General features: G+C 44.3%; 1 protein-coding gene across 5 annotated transcripts in view; it reads right to left on the bottom strand.

The window, feature by feature from the left end:
- The window catches only part of COP1 (COP1 E3 ubiquitin ligase), a 177,065-nt gene that overhangs the window by 111,871 nt on the left and 44,903 nt on the right, over window positions 1-20,291 (bottom strand). For 3 of the 5 annotated variants that reach the window (XM_088461878.1, XM_088461880.1, XM_088461881.1), the window contains 3 exons: window positions 16,178-16,237; window positions 14,884-14,960; window positions 7,649-7,706 (listed from right to left, as the gene is read on the bottom strand). In XM_088461878.1, the coding sequence (XP_088318004.1) occupies window positions 7,649-7,706; window positions 14,884-14,960; window positions 16,178-16,237 (195 nt within the window). Of the gene's footprint in view, window positions 1-7,648; window positions 7,707-14,883; window positions 14,961-16,177; window positions 16,247-20,291 lie in introns of all 5 variants that reach the window. The other 2 variants (XM_088461879.1, XM_088461877.1) reach the window with 1 other exon arrangement.

The raw sequence follows: 20,291 nt of genomic DNA on the forward strand, positions 1-20,291 counted from the left end.
TATATCTTAGCTGAAAGTGCAAGACAACAGCTTAAATTAGCGGTGCTCACTATGCAGCCTGCCTCGGCCGGTATTGCAGTCTCTCTGACAGTATTAGTCTCAGGTATTTAAACTGCCTGCAGCACAGACTGATCAGAGCGCTGTCTGAGAATATAGGGGAAACGTCAGGCAGATTGCTGTGCTCAGACGCTCAGATTTCCATACTTTCCGTCTGAGCAGAATTGCAGATGGATGGAAAGGGGCAAGGTGAGAAATAGATAGGCTGGTGACAAGTACATTACACTAATCATAGCTAGAAAGGACGGGAGCGTGGATAAGTGGCTTTCAGAGTGAGAAAAGAGAATTGGGAGGGGACCAGGATGTGAGGAGCGGAAGAGAGGGCAGAGACTAGGAGAACATCTAAACATCGGCCATGTGTAACAGAGGAGAGGAGGCTGTGGACAAGGGAGTCAAATACTTCAGCATTAGAGCAGCTGAGTTTTAGGAAGAGTGAGAAACCCAAGAGGAAGGGATATATAATAATAATAAAAAAAAAAAAAAACAGCCCTGTTACAACCAGTCCAATAAAACAAACTGTCCTCGTCACCTACACCCACTGGAACTACATACTTTTTGAACTGAATCAAAAGTCCTGAGAATGCAGCGAATCAGCCAGTTACACCATGTACACACGCAGATCATGCCCTTGTGATAGCACTGGTTCCCAGAAAAGCTAAAAGCTGCACTCTCATTAACAGTCGGCTAACACGGCAGATGCCTGGACTGTTTGCAGGCAATCAGTATGCTTTGAATCTTGGAAAGATCACTCAACCTTCTACTTATTATCAATACCCAATAAAGTGTTATCACATGATTACAATGGACTAGGTGAGAGTATTGTGCTGAGAATAACCCATTGCAAACATTCTAAATTCACATGACCGTGTCCTGTAGCAGATGCCGGGATGCTCGTACGCAATCAACAAGCACTACAGTTATTTCAGAAATTAGGCAACTTACATTTTGTTGCACAATGAAAACACAAAGACCAGCCTGGCTGACGATTCAGTAGTGGCACAGAAAATGATACCATTTATGGCCTCATTGTCTCAAACTCATTTCAGCTACAAGTGTTACAATTACTGCATCAGAGCATTCAGCCGTCCCTGGTCCCATAAGCCAAGAGATGGGGAAAAAACACAAATCAAAAGATGTATCATAGGAAATGCTTTCAAAATGTCATTTTGTATCGGTCAGTGAGTGTTGAACCAAATTTTCCAGCTCTTTGACAGTTATCAGCTTTTTCCTAAAACCTGTGCACTTTACAGGCTGGATTCATTTGGAAGCAAAAGAGCTGAATTCATCCAATTTCATCGTAAATGACATTTAGACTTTTTTTTTTTTTTTTTTCAATCCTATTATCCAACTGATCAGATAACCTTCAAACGCGGTTACACTTTTTTTTTTTTTTGTCCTGGGATGAACGACTACATTTAAAGGTGTACCTAAACCATACACATTAGTACACATGGGTCTATGATGCATTATTCGCTCATACTGTTAATCCACATGCTTAAGACCAAAGTGTTAACTGGTGTTTGTAACGTGATTCAATTTACTTCAATGAAAAGATAAACATTTATTGACGGGCAAATGAATACTACACAATTCTTTTCAGTAAAACAATGAAGCACAACACATATGGACTGCATGTAGGAATGCTAGTGTGTACTAGTGTGTAATAGTGGTCTATGCAGTTAAAGCTGAGTATACATTGATATATCGCCCATATCTATAGTGCATTGCCAGGGTGTGTACAGTGGATGTGTCTGAACAACGTCGTTCAGAGACATATCCAATCTACTTTGCAGCACAGCAGATGACCTGCATCTTCAGCAAGCCCAAACGAAGTCCAGCATCTAAACCTCTTTGCAGGAAGAGAAGACAACAAGGTACAGTAAGTGAAAAGAAGATGTGGAGGAACCTCGCCCTTCGCACCAGGACACAAATTCCAGAACCTATGATAATGAGCAGACGAAACTGGCTTATGAGCTCTGAGCATAGCAGGGATCACTGCTATGATACCATGACGCCTTAAGATGACGGTCTCAACAGCCACGCCGTCAAACTAAGACAACATAAGTTGGTGTACACGAATAGACCCTGCTGAAGCAATGGCCACGGATTCACTGCCAGAAGGTGCAGGAGATCAGAGTACCAGGCCAGTCCAGCGCCACTAGGATGACTGTCATGGTTTCGTGTGTGATGCGCTTGAGAACCCATGGAAATGGCGGGAACAGGTACATTAAGTCGTACGGCCAAAGGAGTGACAGCGCATCCGCTCCGATGGCCTCGGGATCCCTTGTTCTGGAGCAGTACAGAGGGAGTTGAAGATTGTTCCTGGAGGCCATGAGATCTATCTGCAGTCTGCCCCAATGGCGGACCAACCGTAGGAAAAGTTTGGGATATAGAACTAGAGTATGTGACTGGCCTCTCGCATTGCCTTGCGACTTAGAGCCCCCCCTCCCCCTGGGCCAGTTGATGTACGCCACTGCTGTGGCATCTGATTGTACTCAGAGCTGCAAACCCTGCAGGAGGGAGCCGCCTCAAGCAGAGCGCTGCAAATCACCTGGATTTCGAGGACGTTGATCAGTAAGAGGGACTCCTGACGAGACCAACGCCCCTGGAATTGATAGTCTAAGATCACTGCTCCCCAGCCACGTAGAGTGGCATACGTGGTCAGCAGGAACCAATTCTAGATGCCGAAAACGACGAACCACTAGAAGGTGATCCGTCCAGAGCCACCAGATTAGAGAGATGCGTGCCTGTGGAGATAGACTCACCAGACAATGCATCTGTAGATGAGACCTGGACCCTAGGGACAGAAGATCCAAATGGAACAGCCTGCAGTAAAACCTGCCAAACTGGATGGCCTCAAAGGATGCCAACATCTTTCCTAGAAGCTCGATATCAATACTCGTTCTGGCTTGAGAACCAAACAAACAAATTCTTGAATGGCTAGTGCCTTTTGCAGGAGAAGGAACACCCGCTGCAAAGAAGTGTCCAGAATCATCCCGAGGAACTGAACCCGCTGAGATGGTACCAGTTAAGACTGCTGGAAATTGACGATACAGCCATGTTGTATTAGGATCCAATGAGTCAGCGCCACATGGTTCAACAAAGCAGATCGTCCCAAGTATGGGACACTGTTCACTCAGAGCGAAAATGGGCAATAATCACTCCCATCACTTTGGTGAAGACTCTGGGGGCAGACTATAGGCCAAACGGTAAGGCCTGGAACTGATAGAGAATCCGTGACCACAAACCAAAGGAATGCTTGGTGTGGTTTCCAGATGGGGATGCGCAAATACGCATCTTTGATGTCCAGGGATACCATGTACTCCATTGCTTCTCACCCCGCAATGACTGAGTGAAGGGATTCCATCTTGAATCTGTGAAAGGATAGGTAGAGATTCAAGGATTTCAGATACAAGATGGGCCTGACCGACCCATCCAGCTTTGGAACCACAAACAGATTGGAGGGTCATTCCACGTCAGTTCATTCAAACCCATCTCATATTTTTACTACATTTTTTTAGTTAAGAGAGGTCTCTTAACTGACTAAAATCTTGCAAACGTACGGGAGAAAAAGTAATTTGGTTTGGATTTGTGGATTCGGGAAGAAAGGTACTTAGGGGGTCCAAATTTTTGGGTGATTCCTTAATAAACACCCATGATACTTCAAATAAAGAAGCCGCAATTAGTAAAGAGTTTAATAAATTGAGAAATCAATATTTCGGAAACCAAAAGGTCAGACAGTCTAGATATTTGGCAGAATTAGTTTTTTTTACATCCTCTCAAATAAAAAAAATTCGTAAAAATCTGAGATGGGTGGTGGACATTTAATTTTTTTTGGGGTGATCTGATTTAGAATGACCCTGGAGTAGAATCCCTGAGTCCTCTGGGGAGTCGGAACCAGGACCTCTGAGTCCAGTAACCTGTCTATTACCCGACACAAAATTAGTTGTTTCATGGGATCGACTGGAAGACCTGTGGTGAAAAAACGTACAGGAGGAAAAGAAAATTCTATCTTGTAACCCTGGGACACAAGGTTCCGAACCCAAGAGTCAAAAAAAAGTGTGGAACCAAACTTCCGAAAACCTTAGAAGGCAGGCACCCAGCTTGAGATAACCCAGGTGGGATGGGAGCCAGTCATGCTGCAGGTTTATCTGCTGGCTTGGGGTCTGGACGACGGGAGCTCGAAACCTGGCGTCCTCTAGAACAAACTCCTCTAACTGCCAAGGAAGCACTTCTTGGTCTGCAATGGAACCTAGCACGGCCCCGAAAAGAGACCGGAACGACTCGGAGTTGCTGCCGAGGAAGGTAAACATGTACTCTTGCCGCCCGTGGCCAGAGAAATTAATTTGTCTAGTTCTGGTCCAAACAGTATATCACCTGTAAACGGAAGTCCTTCCATAAGAAGCTAAGACTCCGCGTCCGCATGCCAAATGTGAAGCCACAGGGCGTGACGAGCTACCACCACTGACGCAGAAATTCTGGAGCCAACCTGAACAATGTCTCTAGAGGCCTCCCCCAGATAAATAGCGGTTTCCTGAATACGTTCAGCTAGAGAGAGTAGATCCGCTCTTGGCGTATTAGACCTCAGTCTCTCAGCCAATTGTTCAGCCCATTTTCCTACCGCCTTGTTAACCCAAGAGCCGACTAAAGCTGGTCTAAGCAGGGCCCTGGTGGCAGTATAGATGGACTTGAGGGTACTTTCCAGTTTCTGCTCAGAGCCTTCCTTGAAGGCCATAGCTCCTAGCACTGGAAGCGTAGAGACGAAGAGTCCACAGTCGGAGGAGTTTCCCATTTACTTCTGTTATCTATAGTAAAGGGATAGCTAAAATCGACGAGGAAGCCAAAAACTTCCTATCTGGATGTTTCCATCTGTTCATCTAATTCAGGGACGGGGAACCCTTTTTTCTGCAGAGGGCCATTTTGATATATATAACATTATTCGCGGGCCCGGTTCAGGCCACGACCCTCCATGTGATGTCACACGGGGCGTGGCCACAATCACCAGTGATTACAGCAATGCCGGAGCATCCTCAGGAGCTGTAAGGGCAGCAGTCCTAAGGACGCATCAGGCAGCACTGCTGCATAGATTCTAGTTGCAGTGTGCCATTCTAGGCACCCTGCTAGCCTGATGAGGCTAGCAGAAAAAAGCTCAGAGGGCCAGACCAAATGATTCCAAGGGCCTGATACTGCCCCCGGGCAGGAGGTTCCCCATCCTTGATCTAATTGGAGGAGAACAGGCAAAGTAACAGTAGATTTTTGTTTCTTACCAACAAGGAGGAATCTAGCGACTCCTGTACCTCCACATCTGACATGTGAAGGACCTCTAGAACCACAAGGATAAGAGCCTCCACGCCCTGTGAATGGGCCTCGGGTTCCTGTGCGAAAACCTCTGCATCCGAATCCCCCAGCATCTCACCTTCCTCCTCCTGAGACAAAATTATCTGCGTCCTATTCCTCCTCCAATTGAAGAACCATTAGAAGAGCTTATTTCCTGGGAGGCCAATTTACCACAATCGCTGAGGATTTAGAAGATGATCCCTGAGCCCTAGTAGGTTCATTAGCTAAAGAAGACGAGTGAGAAGTACTGTGACCATCCCTTGCAGCTATGCATCCAGAAGGGCAGTACAATCTGGCCTTGCCCACCTACAGCAGAAGCCTCTAAATCACAAGCCTCACACAGAGATGAGCCCTCTGAGCGAGCATGCATAAACTTCTTCTTGCATTTGGAGCAAGCAAACATTTTTGTCAAGTTTTTTCTGCTGCCTTAGCGGCCATGATCCCACACAAACCCCCACTCAACAACAGATAGCCAACATACAGCAGGTCAGAAAAACAGCCACAGGACAGCAACAAGGGAGAGGATAAAGGGAGAGGAGAAGGTATCACAGTAAATGCTCCAAAACCTTAATGGAACTCACAAGCCTCTGAAATGACTGACTCCAATGTGTAGCAGTGACTATAGCAAGCGATGTGCAGCCAGCAAAACCAGCACTATACAGGAGAGCTGTCCCGAGGAGTGACCAACTGCAAAATGGCACAAATCCAAGTGAGTACTATGGGCCAACTGAGGAGGCAGCTGTGCAGAGGGCGGCACTTAGCTCTCTGAGAGAAGCTCTAATGGCTGCCAGACTTAAGCCTCCCCAGCCAGGAACGGAGCCTGGCACTGACATCAGCCGGGATAAAAGCCGGCACTATGTAGCCCGATACCGCTGGGCGGCACACATATACTGGCTGCCTTAAAAGAGAAAGCGCGCCTCCCACCGCCTTATCACCCGAACAGTGACAGCCGCGGCTGCACCGCACTCTAACTAACTGCCCACTACTACCTGGAAGGGGGTGGGAAGCACGGCTGCTTGCGGTCACTTCTGACAGCGACAGCCGCGGCAACACTGTGCTGTCACTCAGCCCAGTCTAACGTGGTAATACTTACAGTTGCTGCAAGATGCTGGGCTTAGGGGGCGGTGAGGTACGTGAACACAAACCGGTTTCAGCTGTGGCGGGACCTCACAGAGAGATGTCTCAATGCAGGGGCTCCCGGATATAGGTTGTAATAGCCATGGCGGTGAACTTCCCGGCGGCTTCCACGTAGCAGGCAGACTGCCACAGTAAGCAGTCTGTCTGTCCTCATTGTAAAAATAATAAAATAAAATGAATAAATTAAAATAAAAAACTGCTAACAAGGGCTGGAGACAGTCCCAATGTGCACTGGCTCTCTCGGGCACATTTTTAAAACTGGGGCTGATGAGGCATAGAGGGGGAGGAGCCAGTCACACTTTTAGATTAAAGTGCCAGGCTCTACTCTATATAGGTCTATACCCCCAATGTCTTAAGCTCCAGTGTCCCTAGTGAATGAAGGAGAAATAACCATAATGCCCAATAATATTATTATTGAATAATAGATATTAGCAGCCAACAAATAAAGGTACCGCAATATTGAACAGAAGCTAAGTACGAGCATACTATTTTTTTTTTTTATACAAAAAAAAAAAAAAAAAAAAAAAGAATGTTTCAATTATTTAGAACAGGTGGAATGTTAGGATGTATTCAACATTATTCAGGAATCATAATAGACAGACCTGTCCTTGGACATTTTAACTTAAACAAGGTCCTTTCCTAAAACTAGTCCTAAGATCAAGTGTTTGGATATAAACACAATTGTAATGAAGGCAGGAAGGTACCAAATTGAAATGTCGTATGTAGAATGCAGGAAAACTGTTGCAGCTGCAATTTTCTAATGAATACATTACAAGGGGCTATGGCTAATAAAGTTATAAGTATTGCAACACTGAATTTATTTTGATATTCCAAAAATGTTTACAGTTTATGGAGGAAGCCTCGCCGTAAAGTGCATATTGTGCAGGTCCAAATACTGGGTCACAGAACGGATTTCAGAAGCTCTCTCTTGCACTACTTTCAAACCAGTAATGTAACCCCCCACCCCAAAATAACCTAGCCAAAGAGTTGTCGATTAAAAAAAAAATGTCATTAGGAATTGAGCATCACAGACAAGAAGCAACGCTAAATGCTTTGAACACCTACAGTGGGTGTCTGTTTAACTGTTTAAATAAGAACAACAGTAAAGAAAACTCACTTGGGAGCTCCCACTGAAACCAGGAGGTTGGCTGTACTCCGTTGAGTCGATTAAGCTACTGTAAGGGAAAAAAAAACAAAACAGAAGATTAACGCTTGGGCACACAAGTGCTAGAAACAAACCACTTAATACTTTTTTTTTCTATTCTATTAAGTTCTATTTGCCATCCTGGTAGCCCATCTATGTCGTAACCCAGAAACATTAGGGGTTATAATGCAAGAGGCTTACACAGAGAGGTTGTAAGATGCCACTGTCACGGCCAGGGTATTTCAGCATGGCGCTAGGAGGGTGTTACCTGTGAGGTCGTTGTGGCGCGGGCTGTCTGGTGTCTGGCGGGGGGGCTTTGGCTGGCGCGTTGTTGTGCGGCCCTGTTGTCACTCTGCGCTGGTGAGGCCTGGCGGCGTCTCCGTTCAGTTTGGCATGGGCGCCGCCATCTTGCCTTCTGGCCATGTGATGAGGCTGGCCAATCCTGGTGAGTCACATGTTCCCTCCGCCCAGTAACAGCACGGCATGGGGTATTTAGGAAGGGTCAGTGCCTTCCTTCTTTGCCAGTGCAACGTGTATCTCAGCCTAGCTGAGAGGGAGTTCTCTGTGCTTTCCTGTTCCTGTGAATTCGCTGTCTGCCAGTCTGCTCCTAGTTCCCACTGGACTACCCCGCTACCTCCATCACCCTTGCCCATACCTGAGTGCCTGAGCCTGCTGCGCTTCAGTTCACTATCTTCAAACCTGGCTTGATTATTTTCAGTTCACTACCTGCAAACCTGGCTTGATTATTTTCAGTTTCACTACCAGCACACCTGGACTGCTAATTGTTTCTACCTGGACATTAACCCTTTTGCTCCCACCATAGAACTCTTGTGCACATTTATATTTTCCTGGACTTTTTATTTACTGCCACATTATATGTCTACTCAAGCACTTATTAAAAATCCTAGTTTTATTTTCAAATCTGCTTCTGTGATCGTTCCTGCTACCACCCCGGGTCCACAAGCAACCCAGAACATAACAGCCACTCATCCTGCATCCTGGCTACCCCCAATGGATCTATGCAACGAAAGGAGCCACAAGGTTTGCAGCCGAAGACCACTTACAGGAAACACCACTAAACAAGACATGTAAGAGTACAGGGAGCTTCATGTGAAATCTACGTGAAGACAGGCACATATTGGCTGGCGTCTGGGTCTAATTTAAATAGAAAGAGTAATGGATTACTAGAACAGGGAGGAAAGTAAAAACAACAGACAAAAGAAAGAAAAATGAAGGGGAAAAAAGAAAAGATGATCGATCTAGCTGCAAATAAATGGACAGTCATCTTCCTTTCAAGTACCACAGCGGTCTACTAGGAAAGATAACTTCCTTGCGACAGTGAAAAATATAAAATGCATCAATACCTACTTATTTACGTGCCAGCGAATACCATTTATGTACCTACATCTTAAGAGTTTAAGTCACACCAAGCGCCCCTTCAGAAACCCGCTCCATCAGCTTTGGACATGCACGCACTGAAGAAGCTATTCTGCTTTTAAGACTGTTAACACATAGACAAAACACAACTGATTGATTTAAAAGTTGACACCCTAATTTAGCTGGCAGGGGCTCTCTGTTCTGTACACATGAGAAAGATCAGGAGGGACTAGTGATTCCACTGTCAGAATGCATGTTCATGCGCTGACTTAAAGAGTTATTACAACATATTTAATCTGTATCAACAACATAGAAGAGTCACCTTCAGTGTTCCAGGTGAGGCTAAGCTACACCAACAGAGATGAGAAGCCAAACGTTGCAGACAACGCTCCAAATGATGAAGGCGGCAACAGAGCATAATGAAAGACGTGCTTGGGTTACAGCAGAAATGTCAGCAATTGCTTCTTGCAAACCAAAGGTGATAAAGATGAACAGCTAAGCTTCCAAAGGACTACAGAGCTATAGATTTTTTTTCACACCAGATAAATACCTATTCCACCAACATACATTATCCAGAGACTTGAGACAAATCAGATTTGAAATGCTAATTAAACTATTATCTGAAAAGAATGAAACCCCGCTATACCACCGAATCATCAATTCGCAAGAGAAGACCACTGCTGCACAGCAGCATACTGCGACTCAATGAAGAACAGTAAAGTTACACAAATAACCATTACAATGAACAGATGTGAGCTGAAGGCTAGTCTTCTACAACAATATCCATTCATGTAGTGTGGAACACTTCAGGTAGTGCAATTTATCAGCCTAGCCACGTGCTTCCATGTAGTTGGATCATTACAGTACGGTGCAAAGTCAGTGCTACAGTGTAATATCGCCACCACCCCGATATACAGCTAGAGTTAGCATTATCCAGCTACAGGGTCCATATACAAGTCAGTCATCTCCTATTACAACTTGAACAGTAGTAACAGCTGCCGTTGTACAGACATAATTTAATGTGTGATAGCAGTGACTTCACAGAACAATCTTACGCCTGCTACATGACAACTCAATAGCTTCTGCAACACAGCATCCTTCATTCTAAATTGAATAAAATCTGGACACAGTCAATAATTCTAAGATTGAAGCTAGCTTCCCTTGACTTGGGTTCATTTGTGAATCATGGCTGAATTAAAGTGGAGTTCCTAGAAAGGTTCTATATTCATTTACATCACTCACTAGTATAAAATCACTAATACTTAGGAGCGGTTTTGTTTTGCATTGCTTTTTTCTATCTGTAGTTACCTTTCTGGTGTTTATAATTTACTTTAATCACATATATTGTATTTTAAAGGATTGTTAATATAGTTGGGATGTCTGTCAGATTTTGATAATGATTATTAGACTATTAATGATTATTAAAGTATGTGTAAATGCTATTGGCATTTAATCTTAACTGGAATTACTGTATTATATTCTATGAACACTTAATTTGGAATGTCTCTCTTACAAAGCCCTCAACCACCCTCATTACCTCTCACACTCACTCTGGCTCTCTCCACTTTGCTAATGACCGGATCCCCCTCATCCTCTCAGATCAGCATTTTCCCTTCTCACCACTAGGATTGCTCCCAACCCCTGGATTACCCTCTTGCTCTCAGTTAGACATTAGGCTTTCATCCTGGCTCCCAGCCCTCAAATGTGCCTCCTCCTAATGCTGCCCATCCACCAGAAGATAGGCAAAAGACTGCACAATTACGACATTGTAATCAAGCAGTCGTTCAGTGTAGGCACATCAATCATCTGCAAACATGCTGAACCTGATGTTATCGTCCGGTTGTCCAGCATGCTTGCCCGTTGATAGATGTCTAAAAGACCAGCGGGCATCACTGGTCGTTTTAGAAATTTTTGCAAACGATTTGTAAACGATTGAACGATATTGTTATATCGCTCAATTTAATCTTCTAGTGGATGGGCACCTTAACTCTCCAGCCTCTGCGCTCTTCTTCCCATGTGTCCACACACATCCCCTATAGTTTACAAGCTCTTGCGGATGGGGCACTCACATCTTTATTATCACTACCTTATTATGTAGACTGCATATTGTAATTGTGCATTTATGTAAAGCTGTGGAATTGTCTGCACCAATTTATACTTCTGTGTGTGTTTTGCTTTTTCTGGGCTTTCTGACATTTTAGTTTACAGAGCTACTTGTGCAAATTGTCATCAGATAAAATACTGTGTCTGGAGACTTTAGACCACTTAATAAGTCAGAAGGAATCATTTAAGAGTGAAGAAATGTGTCAGACCAATATAGACTTATGGGCGATCATTGCCACTTGCACTTTTATGCAGAACCGTTTATTTATATTCTATGGAGCCTTCTGTGACTGCACAGGGAAGGACTGTAAAGCTGGATACACACCATACCAGGGGTGGGCAATAAGCAGCCCTCCATCTGTTGTGGGACTATACATCCCAGCGTGCCCTGCCACAGTTTTGCTATCAGGGCATGCTAAAAATGCGGCAGGGCTTGCTGGGATGTATAGTTCAACAGCAGCTGGAGGGACGTTTAATGCCCACTCTTGTACCTACGATGGTGCGACCTCGCGCTGCAATGTAACAATATGTAAACACAGCAAATCTGGCATACAATGGTGCAAAGTAGCATTACATGCTGCATGTAACTGTACAGTGTCGCTCATTGCGTCTTCCCACCTGACGTGCAGGACAGCAGATGAAACTGTAATGAACAACCGCAAGATTGAGCGTACACACTATATGATATATAATTCCCATGCACATCGGAACGATAGATCATATGATACTTCTTCTAGTGTGTACCCAGTTTAAAAGATGTCATAAAACAGCTACTATAATCTTCATCACCTTTGTTTTCCACTACATTTGTGTAACTGGCCTCCTTTGAAATTGTGATAGTTTTCAATACTGGAGCTTGAGATATTGCTATTATGGTCAGATATCTGATATAAGGCAACATCTCTATGCTACTTGCAATTACACCGAGCTGAAAGATATCTTTATAGGACTACATAAGAAATGCTGCTGACTTTGCTGCGATACCTTATACTGAAAATGAGATGGTGGACACCACCTAACGATTTAGGCGCTGATTTAGAGTCACACGAAAGTTTGCAGCGATAGAACTCTTATTGTGTGCACAAACCTAAATGTGGATATCCACCCATGTACAGAGTTGTACGTATCTATGCGATCGCCGACAATTCTGCTCGCCTCCTCAGGAGTCCATAGTTTGGATGTCCTAACCAGGAATTTAATCGGGTTTAGCCACTATACGCTAAACCCTATCTAACTGGGTGCGTCAAACTCGATAATGAGCGCCCAAAACAATACAATTGCTACATTGGTCGCCCATTAATTATCGAGCACCCAAAACAATTGAATCGCCCTCATAATGTTAGTTCCTTATATGAATTTTTATTTTTATGTGGTTTAGAGCTGTTATTTAAGTTTTGGAATAAAATGCAGATGTGAATTATGATAATTTGTTTTTGTTAACAAATTAAGTTTATGAATGATAAATGTGATCATGATACTTAAATAAATATACTCCTCTACACTCAGAGCTTTCATATTCCATTTCTTTTTTTTTAGGTTGGCAGGGGCCTTTGGGAAAGCAGTAATCGGCAGTTTTATCACTGCTACTTTACATTTTAGATTAAGTTTGCCAGTGTAATGGAGGTAATTTTGTATTTGTAGGATTTCATTCTTAGCACCTGCTAATGTTGTTTCTGTATGCTGGGAAAACACAGTCATGGATACATGGGCAGTTGGCAATCATAGTAAGGTGCTAGATCCGGACTCAAGGCAGCTGGTAATTACACTAGTTACAAGATGAATATGAGCATTTCACAGAGCCATGTGTTAGGCTCCACAATCTTCCCACATGAATTTGGCTGGAGACTGAAATCATTATAGTATATGGTTGTGGGACCCTGCTTCTCTCACTATATAATTCAGTCTGTGGCTTTATAGCTTCCTCTATGACTATACTATATCATGCCAGAGCCATGCCGCTATGTTCACTAACACAAATGGACAGTGCCTCCAGGACCAGCACAGCACCACCCTTATGAAATACTCTGTGCTGCTGTTGGTCTTTGCACTCCTGCTTAGATGCAAGTGGGCAATTGTTTTGGTTGTGGGTTGGGGGGGGGGGGATGGGCATTTCAATGGGACAACTTCATCCTACCTTGAGAAAGAACATGCATGATTTGAGCCACGTTAAGAGTTATGTACATGAATAAGGGCATGCAGACTAGATAGATTTGGCTGCACTATTTATGAGCTTATTGCGACCACGCCAGGCTGTGCATCACCAGACATGGTCCGGCCCCTCTGCAACCCTGCACCTTTCCCCAGTGACTGACAGGCTGCCCAGCAGTGACCACCCCCCCTCCTCCCTTCCCCACCAGACAGCTGCAGGGAAATGTGAAGTCATGATGATAGATATTCCGATATATCATTGATTAAGATGATCAGCTGCTAGCATCAAGTTCAACTTGTCTCTACTTCCCACAGTATTTTCTCATTGCAATAAGACTACAACACTAGTATCCGCTCAGAAATGCCGCTTGCCCATAACTGCTGTATTATTGGCAGTTGATAACGCTCAATTAACACCTGTGCTCCATCTAGATGATCTGGATAATACGCACTGTTAGGGTTCCATGAGGACCAGGTTTGCCAAACACATTTGCTCTAAGTTGTCCATGATTGTTGACTGGGCCAAGTAGTGTTTCATAAGCTACCTATACACTGGTAAAGAAGGCTGATCCTAGGGTGAAAAAGAGACTTAAAGAAACCTTTTAAAAAAGGTCCTTTACTCACCTGGGTAAGATAAGCTTATCAACCATTACCTAGGACAGTGGTTCCCAAACTATGCGCCGTGGCACCCTGGGGTGCCTCAGGACACCTAAGGGGGTGCCTCATGTTGGTTGTCCAACACCAAATCAAATTATTTATGGCCAATGTAATGTAAATATGTGGATAAAAAAAAGCTCAAACCTGTCAACCACCACATAACTGAACCCAAGGATGACAGGTAGCACAATTTACTCCACTTTACTACATTTTTTCTGAATTTCTCAATAACAAACGTTCGGCTTAGGGGTGCCGTGAAAACAATGCTGATACTCTCGGGTGACATGATTCAAAAAATGTTTGGGAACCTCTGACCTAGGATATATAGTCTATAGTCACACAATATTAAACCGTGTGGATTCTTTTTCTTTTGCATAAACTCCATATAAGAAATCTACATTTAAAAAGGACAGCGCTTGGGGGCCCTTCCCATTGTTGCTTTTTGTTCTATGTTGAGAGGAGGTGACCCTAGGGTCGGACCCTTGCTGCTGAACTGAAAGCGCAGGTTACGCCATTTCTTTTTGTAGCTGATAATGCTGCAGCTTTATAGTAGCCACATAGACTCTCCCCAACGCCAGCTACAATGGTCATTCCACTACCTTGTGTACCATGTGATCTCCACACCTCGTAGATTGTAAGCTCATTTGGGTAGGGTCATATTTACCTTTTTTCAGGTCCTGTGTATACTTTTTGTTGTCCCTCAAAGTACAGGGTGGCATAACATTTGTCATTTTATCAAAAACAACAAATGTCTGTTTTTTAAAATAGTAAGGACTGAAAAAAGGTACTTTCCTTAATTTATCTAAAATGTTTATAGAAATCATAATAGATCAAAGAATGGATTCAATAGAATGACCGAATGTTTTAAAATTGGTTACCAAGAAATGTATATTTGATTACGTTAAACACAGATTAACTCCTACCTGTGTGATGGGGAGGGGGCTTCAAACTGGGGCACAGTGCTGTCCTCACTGCGCGGGGAGTATAAACCGCTCATCTCCTACAATAGACAAAGGCAAAGTTATTCTCTATTTTATATCTTGCAACACAGATTATACATCCCAGTTCTCAGGAGCTTCTAACATGTACATTTCTGGATGTTTACAGTAAATCCAAGTACTATCGCTTTTAATTATTGCATTACAATAAATGTTCCTAATCATTAACATTTGTTTAGTTCTTGCATCCAAGTTGCCAAAATAAAAAAAATAATTACTTCCTATACATATAATTTTGGCTTATATTCCAAACAATCTCATTGTAAGAAATAACTGGGTGTATACTGCACTCACTATGTGGGTCTGGATCCTGTATAATGAAAGGTGTCCTTCCTTGCTAATTAATTCATGAATATCATGAGAAGACGCAGCACTGCAATGTGTGGAGGGGGCAGGTGAGAGGTGCAGGGGGTCCACGTGCACCCTCACAACACACCGACACTGCACCTTCCTCTCCGATTGGAGAGATCAGAGACTACAAACCCAGAAGCTAAGGGGTATATTTACTAAAGTGCAGGTTTATAGAAATAGAGGTGTTGCCCACAGCACCCAATCAGATTCTAACTATTATCTTCTACAAGATGCTAGATAAATGTGAAGTAGAATCGAATTGGCTGCTATGGGCAACAACTCCACTTCTATAAAGCCACACTTTAGTAAATATACCCCTAAGCCTGCATCTGACATCACACAAACCCAGCTGTATTGGTAGCGACGAAGTTACATCAACACATCACTTACCTGTAATGATCAATTATTTGAAATTTGTATAGAACCATGTAATACACAAGTGATCTTAACACACACACACACACTAATATATATATATATATATATATATATATATATATATATATATAATTTACCGGCATATGTAAGATGGGCATTCACAGCGCGGTCTGCTTAGAGAAACTATTACAGCAACTGTCTATTCATCACATACACTATCAGATCCCAATCATACTCCTACCTATCCAATATTTATTTGATTGATGATCAGATATGAATTGGGATTACAGGTTATTTTATGCTCATGCAAATGATGGAGCGACTGATCTGCTTATGATAATGGTAGAACTGTGCTATCTGTCCCCATCAGAAGCACCTGAGTTACAGAGGCACCTGAGTTACAGAGGCACCTGAGTTACAGAGGCACGTGTGTTAGTGGAGAGATTGCAGAGAGCATCCGGCAGCAGGCAACTGTAATCAATCTTCTCACCTCTACACGCTTTATGTCTTCCTCCACCACGCTCAGCTCTTTCTGGATCTGCTCCAATTGCTGGGGGGTCAAGAAGGAAAGAAACAGAAAAACAAAAAGGACATGAAACGTATGTTCTACAGCCTTGTCTCTCACTACCCACAAACTGGCAAGGAACATGAAATAGAAGAGAGAGTCTAGCATTAATCACAGTGAGCAAGAGACGGGACTCACTAGTCCCAACAATACCCTACATACTAGTAGTTAGGTTATGCAGATGGGCGGTAGAACTGCGCTCTCGTTGACCAGGGGGTGGTGTGTTGTGGTTTCGGGGTGCTGCACCTTTGTGTGGGAGTACCTTTCCCGCACTGAAAACGTATGGGGGTAGGGGGGGTAAGGTGCGCTCTTCCTGCTAGTAATGGTGATGACTTGTGTGTGTTTGTGAGTGGTGTTAATTAGAATGTTTCTTCTGGTGGTGGTGATGTTTTGGGAGTGAGGAGGGTGTGATTGGGTATGGAGTGTAGTTTGGAATAATGTGAAAAGGGGAATGGAATAGGATCAAAATGAGGCCAGCGAGAGACAGTCATTTTGGGCAAAATCTTTTATTGAGTAGTCACAATGCTGCTCTGTTAAGATCCCGGGCAGGTGGGTGGGGTTCAGTGATGAGTGGTGATGAGACTGGGGAGGTAGCTGGACCCTTTTAGGGGGCTCCTTCCCGTGCGGTTCAGTGACCTTGCACGTCACCCCTGCTGGACCTATGGTCGACAGTCTAGGAAGTCTCGGGGGGTGGGGGGGATTTGCAGAGTGGGTTGGAACACCTGTGCGGCGTCCCGGGTGTTGGTGTGAGTCTTGGCAGTACTTACCTACCGGTAGGTTTTTTGTTATGGTGATGTAGGTCGACGTTGCGGCCGTTGCAGATAGGTTGGAAGCTGCAGGTTTGTTGGTGAGCTGGATCAGCGTGTTGCTGGTGTGCTGCAAGTGCACGGCTGTTCTGATTGGTCTGCGGAGGTCAGCGACCGTAGTATGCAGCTGAAATTGGCTCTTGGTCGTGCCGCTGGTGGTGCGGAGCCAGAGGTGTGGATGGGTGAGCTGCTGGGAGGCTGGGTTGCAGCGTGTGTGCTGGGACCACCCCTGGGGGGTGGTCTGCCCGGGATACTGATTAAAAAAAAAAAAAGCCAGGGAGGAGGGGGATGTGGAAAGTGTGACCGGGATGGAGCTGGTCACTGGCGATGTTGGCTGGGCGGACTTGCGGCCGGATGCTCTTATCACTGACGGTCCCTCGTGGAAATGGGGATCGACGGTGGAGACACCCCTGGCCAGGAGTGAGTTGCTGAGCACGCCTGGGAGCAGGGGAGGAGAGGGGCTGGTCCGGGGTGGAGCCGGTCACTGGAGGTGTGAGCGGTGCGGACCAGCAGGCGGGTGGGCTGAGAGCTTTCTGCACTGGTGGTCCCTGGTGGGGATGGGGATCTTTAGTGAAGGTCAGCCTGGATCGGTGTCGGGTTTGATGTGAGGGTCTCCAACGCGTTTCGGCACAGGTGCCTTCTTCAAGAAGCCACATCGCCAGTGACCAGCTCCATCCCGGTCACACTTTCCACATCCCCCCTCCTCCCTGGCTTTTTTTTTTTTGAATCAGTATCCCGGGCAGACCACCCCCCAGGGGTGGTCCCAGAACACACGCTGCAACCCAGCCTCCCAGCAGCTCACCCATCCACACCTCTGGCTCCACACCACCAGCGGCACGACCAAGAGCCAATTTCAGCTGCATACTACGGTCGCTGACCTCCGCAGACCAATCAGAACAGCCGTGCACTTGCAGCACACCAGCAACACGCTGATCCAGCTCACCAACAAACCTGCAGCTTCCAACTTATCTGCAACGGCCGCAACGTCGACCTACATCACCATAACAAAAAACCTACCGGTAGGTAAGTACTGCCAAGACTCACACCAACACGCGGGACGCCGCACAGGTGTTCCAACCCACTCTGCAAATCCCCCCACCCCCCGAGACTTCCTAGACTGTCAACCATAGGTCCAGCAGGGGTGACGTGCAAGGTCACTGAACCGCACGGGAAGGAGCCCCCTAAAAGGGTCCACCTACCTCCCCAGTCTCATCACCACTCATCACTGAACCCCACCTACCTGCCCGGGATCTTAACAGAGCAGCATTGTGACTACTCAATAAAAGATTTTGCCCAAAATGACTGTCTCTCGCTGGCCTCATTTTGATCCTATTCCATTCCCCTTTTCACATTACTCCAAACTACACTCCATACCCAATCACACCCTCCTCACTCCCAAAACATCACCACCACCAGAAGAAACATTCTAATTAACACCACTCACAAACACACACAAGTCATCACCATTACTAGCAGGAAGAGCGCACCTTACCCCCCCTACCCCCATAGTTAGGTTATGCGCCACAAAAAACATCAAATATGTATTTATTAAAGGGGTTACCAGGCTCCACTTTAGCTTATTGCTGAATCTGTACACCTGCTCCCCAGGAGAGCAATAAAGAGATAATAGAGCATGACCTCAGCTGAAAGCAGTTCATATATGCCAAACTCTCTGCCACAACGATTTCCTCCGTGGCTCATGGCTCCAGCTAGATGCATGCACATTTTTCCATTTTCATTTGTTTTTGATGTGCATGGCCTTTCAGGACACTAATCATCTTTCACATCCTCACGACCATCAGTAAGGGGAGTATTCATGAAAGCTTGGAGAGAGATAAAATTGTGAAAGATAAAGTACCAATCAGCTCCTGTCACTTTACAGACTGTGCTTAAAAATTTACAGGAGCCGATTGGTTGGTACTTTATCTCTCTCCAAGCGATCATGAATATCCCCCTAAATCTTGTGTTACACTCAAACACACGTGCACGTGACATAGAACAATCTGCCTCTGTTAGCATATGGAAAGATTTGTTCTGCATTTTGTACAATGTAACTAAAAATTTTAAGTTAGCACATTGCTCTACTATTGAATCAAGCATTTTAATGACATACGGGAAACACAACTGTTTTGACAGCAATAGGGGTTGCGTGTGCGATAGGGTTGAAACTTGCAAAACAGATTTTGGGATAGTCCAAGGTCAATGTTCCCCTGCTCCCTTTTAACTCAAGCAGTATAGTTTATTTTTTTACAAGTACAATCTCTTTATTTAATAGCCACATCTCAGTGCACAAGGCATATAAATAATGAATACATTATAGATTATGTAGAACCCTATCTTTATATAAGGATTTAACATTTGCTGAACTCTGTCACCCAAATATCAATCAGTCCTCGCAGCACTCTGGTATTTGGACAGAGGAACCGAAACCCTGGACAGGTGAATCGGCAATCAAATACGTTGAAAACCACTTGAATGTATCCAGAATCTCAACCGCTATATTGGTTCTAAAGTTGAACATAAGGAAAATATCCAGATGGGGGGCTTCCATACAGGATAAATGTATTTACTATCATACTATAGTTTTTACCTTGCTGTGCTTTTTGTAAGAGATCAAAAAACTACATTCAATCTACCTTAAATCAGGCTGACAGTAAGGACAATAAATATTTTAACTAATTCTCATTTTCTAATGTGACAAGGTAAACAACATTTATTGGGGTCCTCACACTGCCACCACCAGATTGTATACTTTCCAATTCTCATGTTTATAAGTATATTTCAGATCAGAAACTAGAGATGAGGAGGCTACGTGAGCAAATTATAAATGCAGATTAAAAATCATGACGTACAACAGTAAATAAGCACATAAAAGCAAATCACAAGACTATACAATGTGTAAAAGTAATTAGAAAGCTGAAACAACCGCAGAACAAAAAGTAAATGACGTTTATTCTCCATGACCCCCAAGAACTTGTGTCACCTCATTTGTCTATAGAACACACAAAGGAATTCTGGGGCATGACACGTCAAAGATGGAGAGCACATATCATGCGCACATTACGGCTTTCTTGGAAGAAATAAAACTATAGAGGTCCAAGGGTTAAATGAGTAAACCCTGGATGGAGTCCTATCTTTCTAGAAAGGAATAAGCATCCCAAAAGCCAAGACTTCAAACCCAAACAGACGCAAGACTGTGTCCTAAAGTTGGAAAGAGACGTATAAAAAATGTA

Source organism: Taudactylus pleione, unplaced genomic scaffold (assembly GCF_031769625.1).
Source record: "Taudactylus pleione unplaced genomic scaffold, aTauple2 ptg001123l, whole genome shotgun sequence".
In the NCBI taxonomy this organism is placed as follows: Eukaryota; Metazoa; Chordata; class Amphibia; order Anura; family Myobatrachidae; genus Taudactylus; species Taudactylus pleione.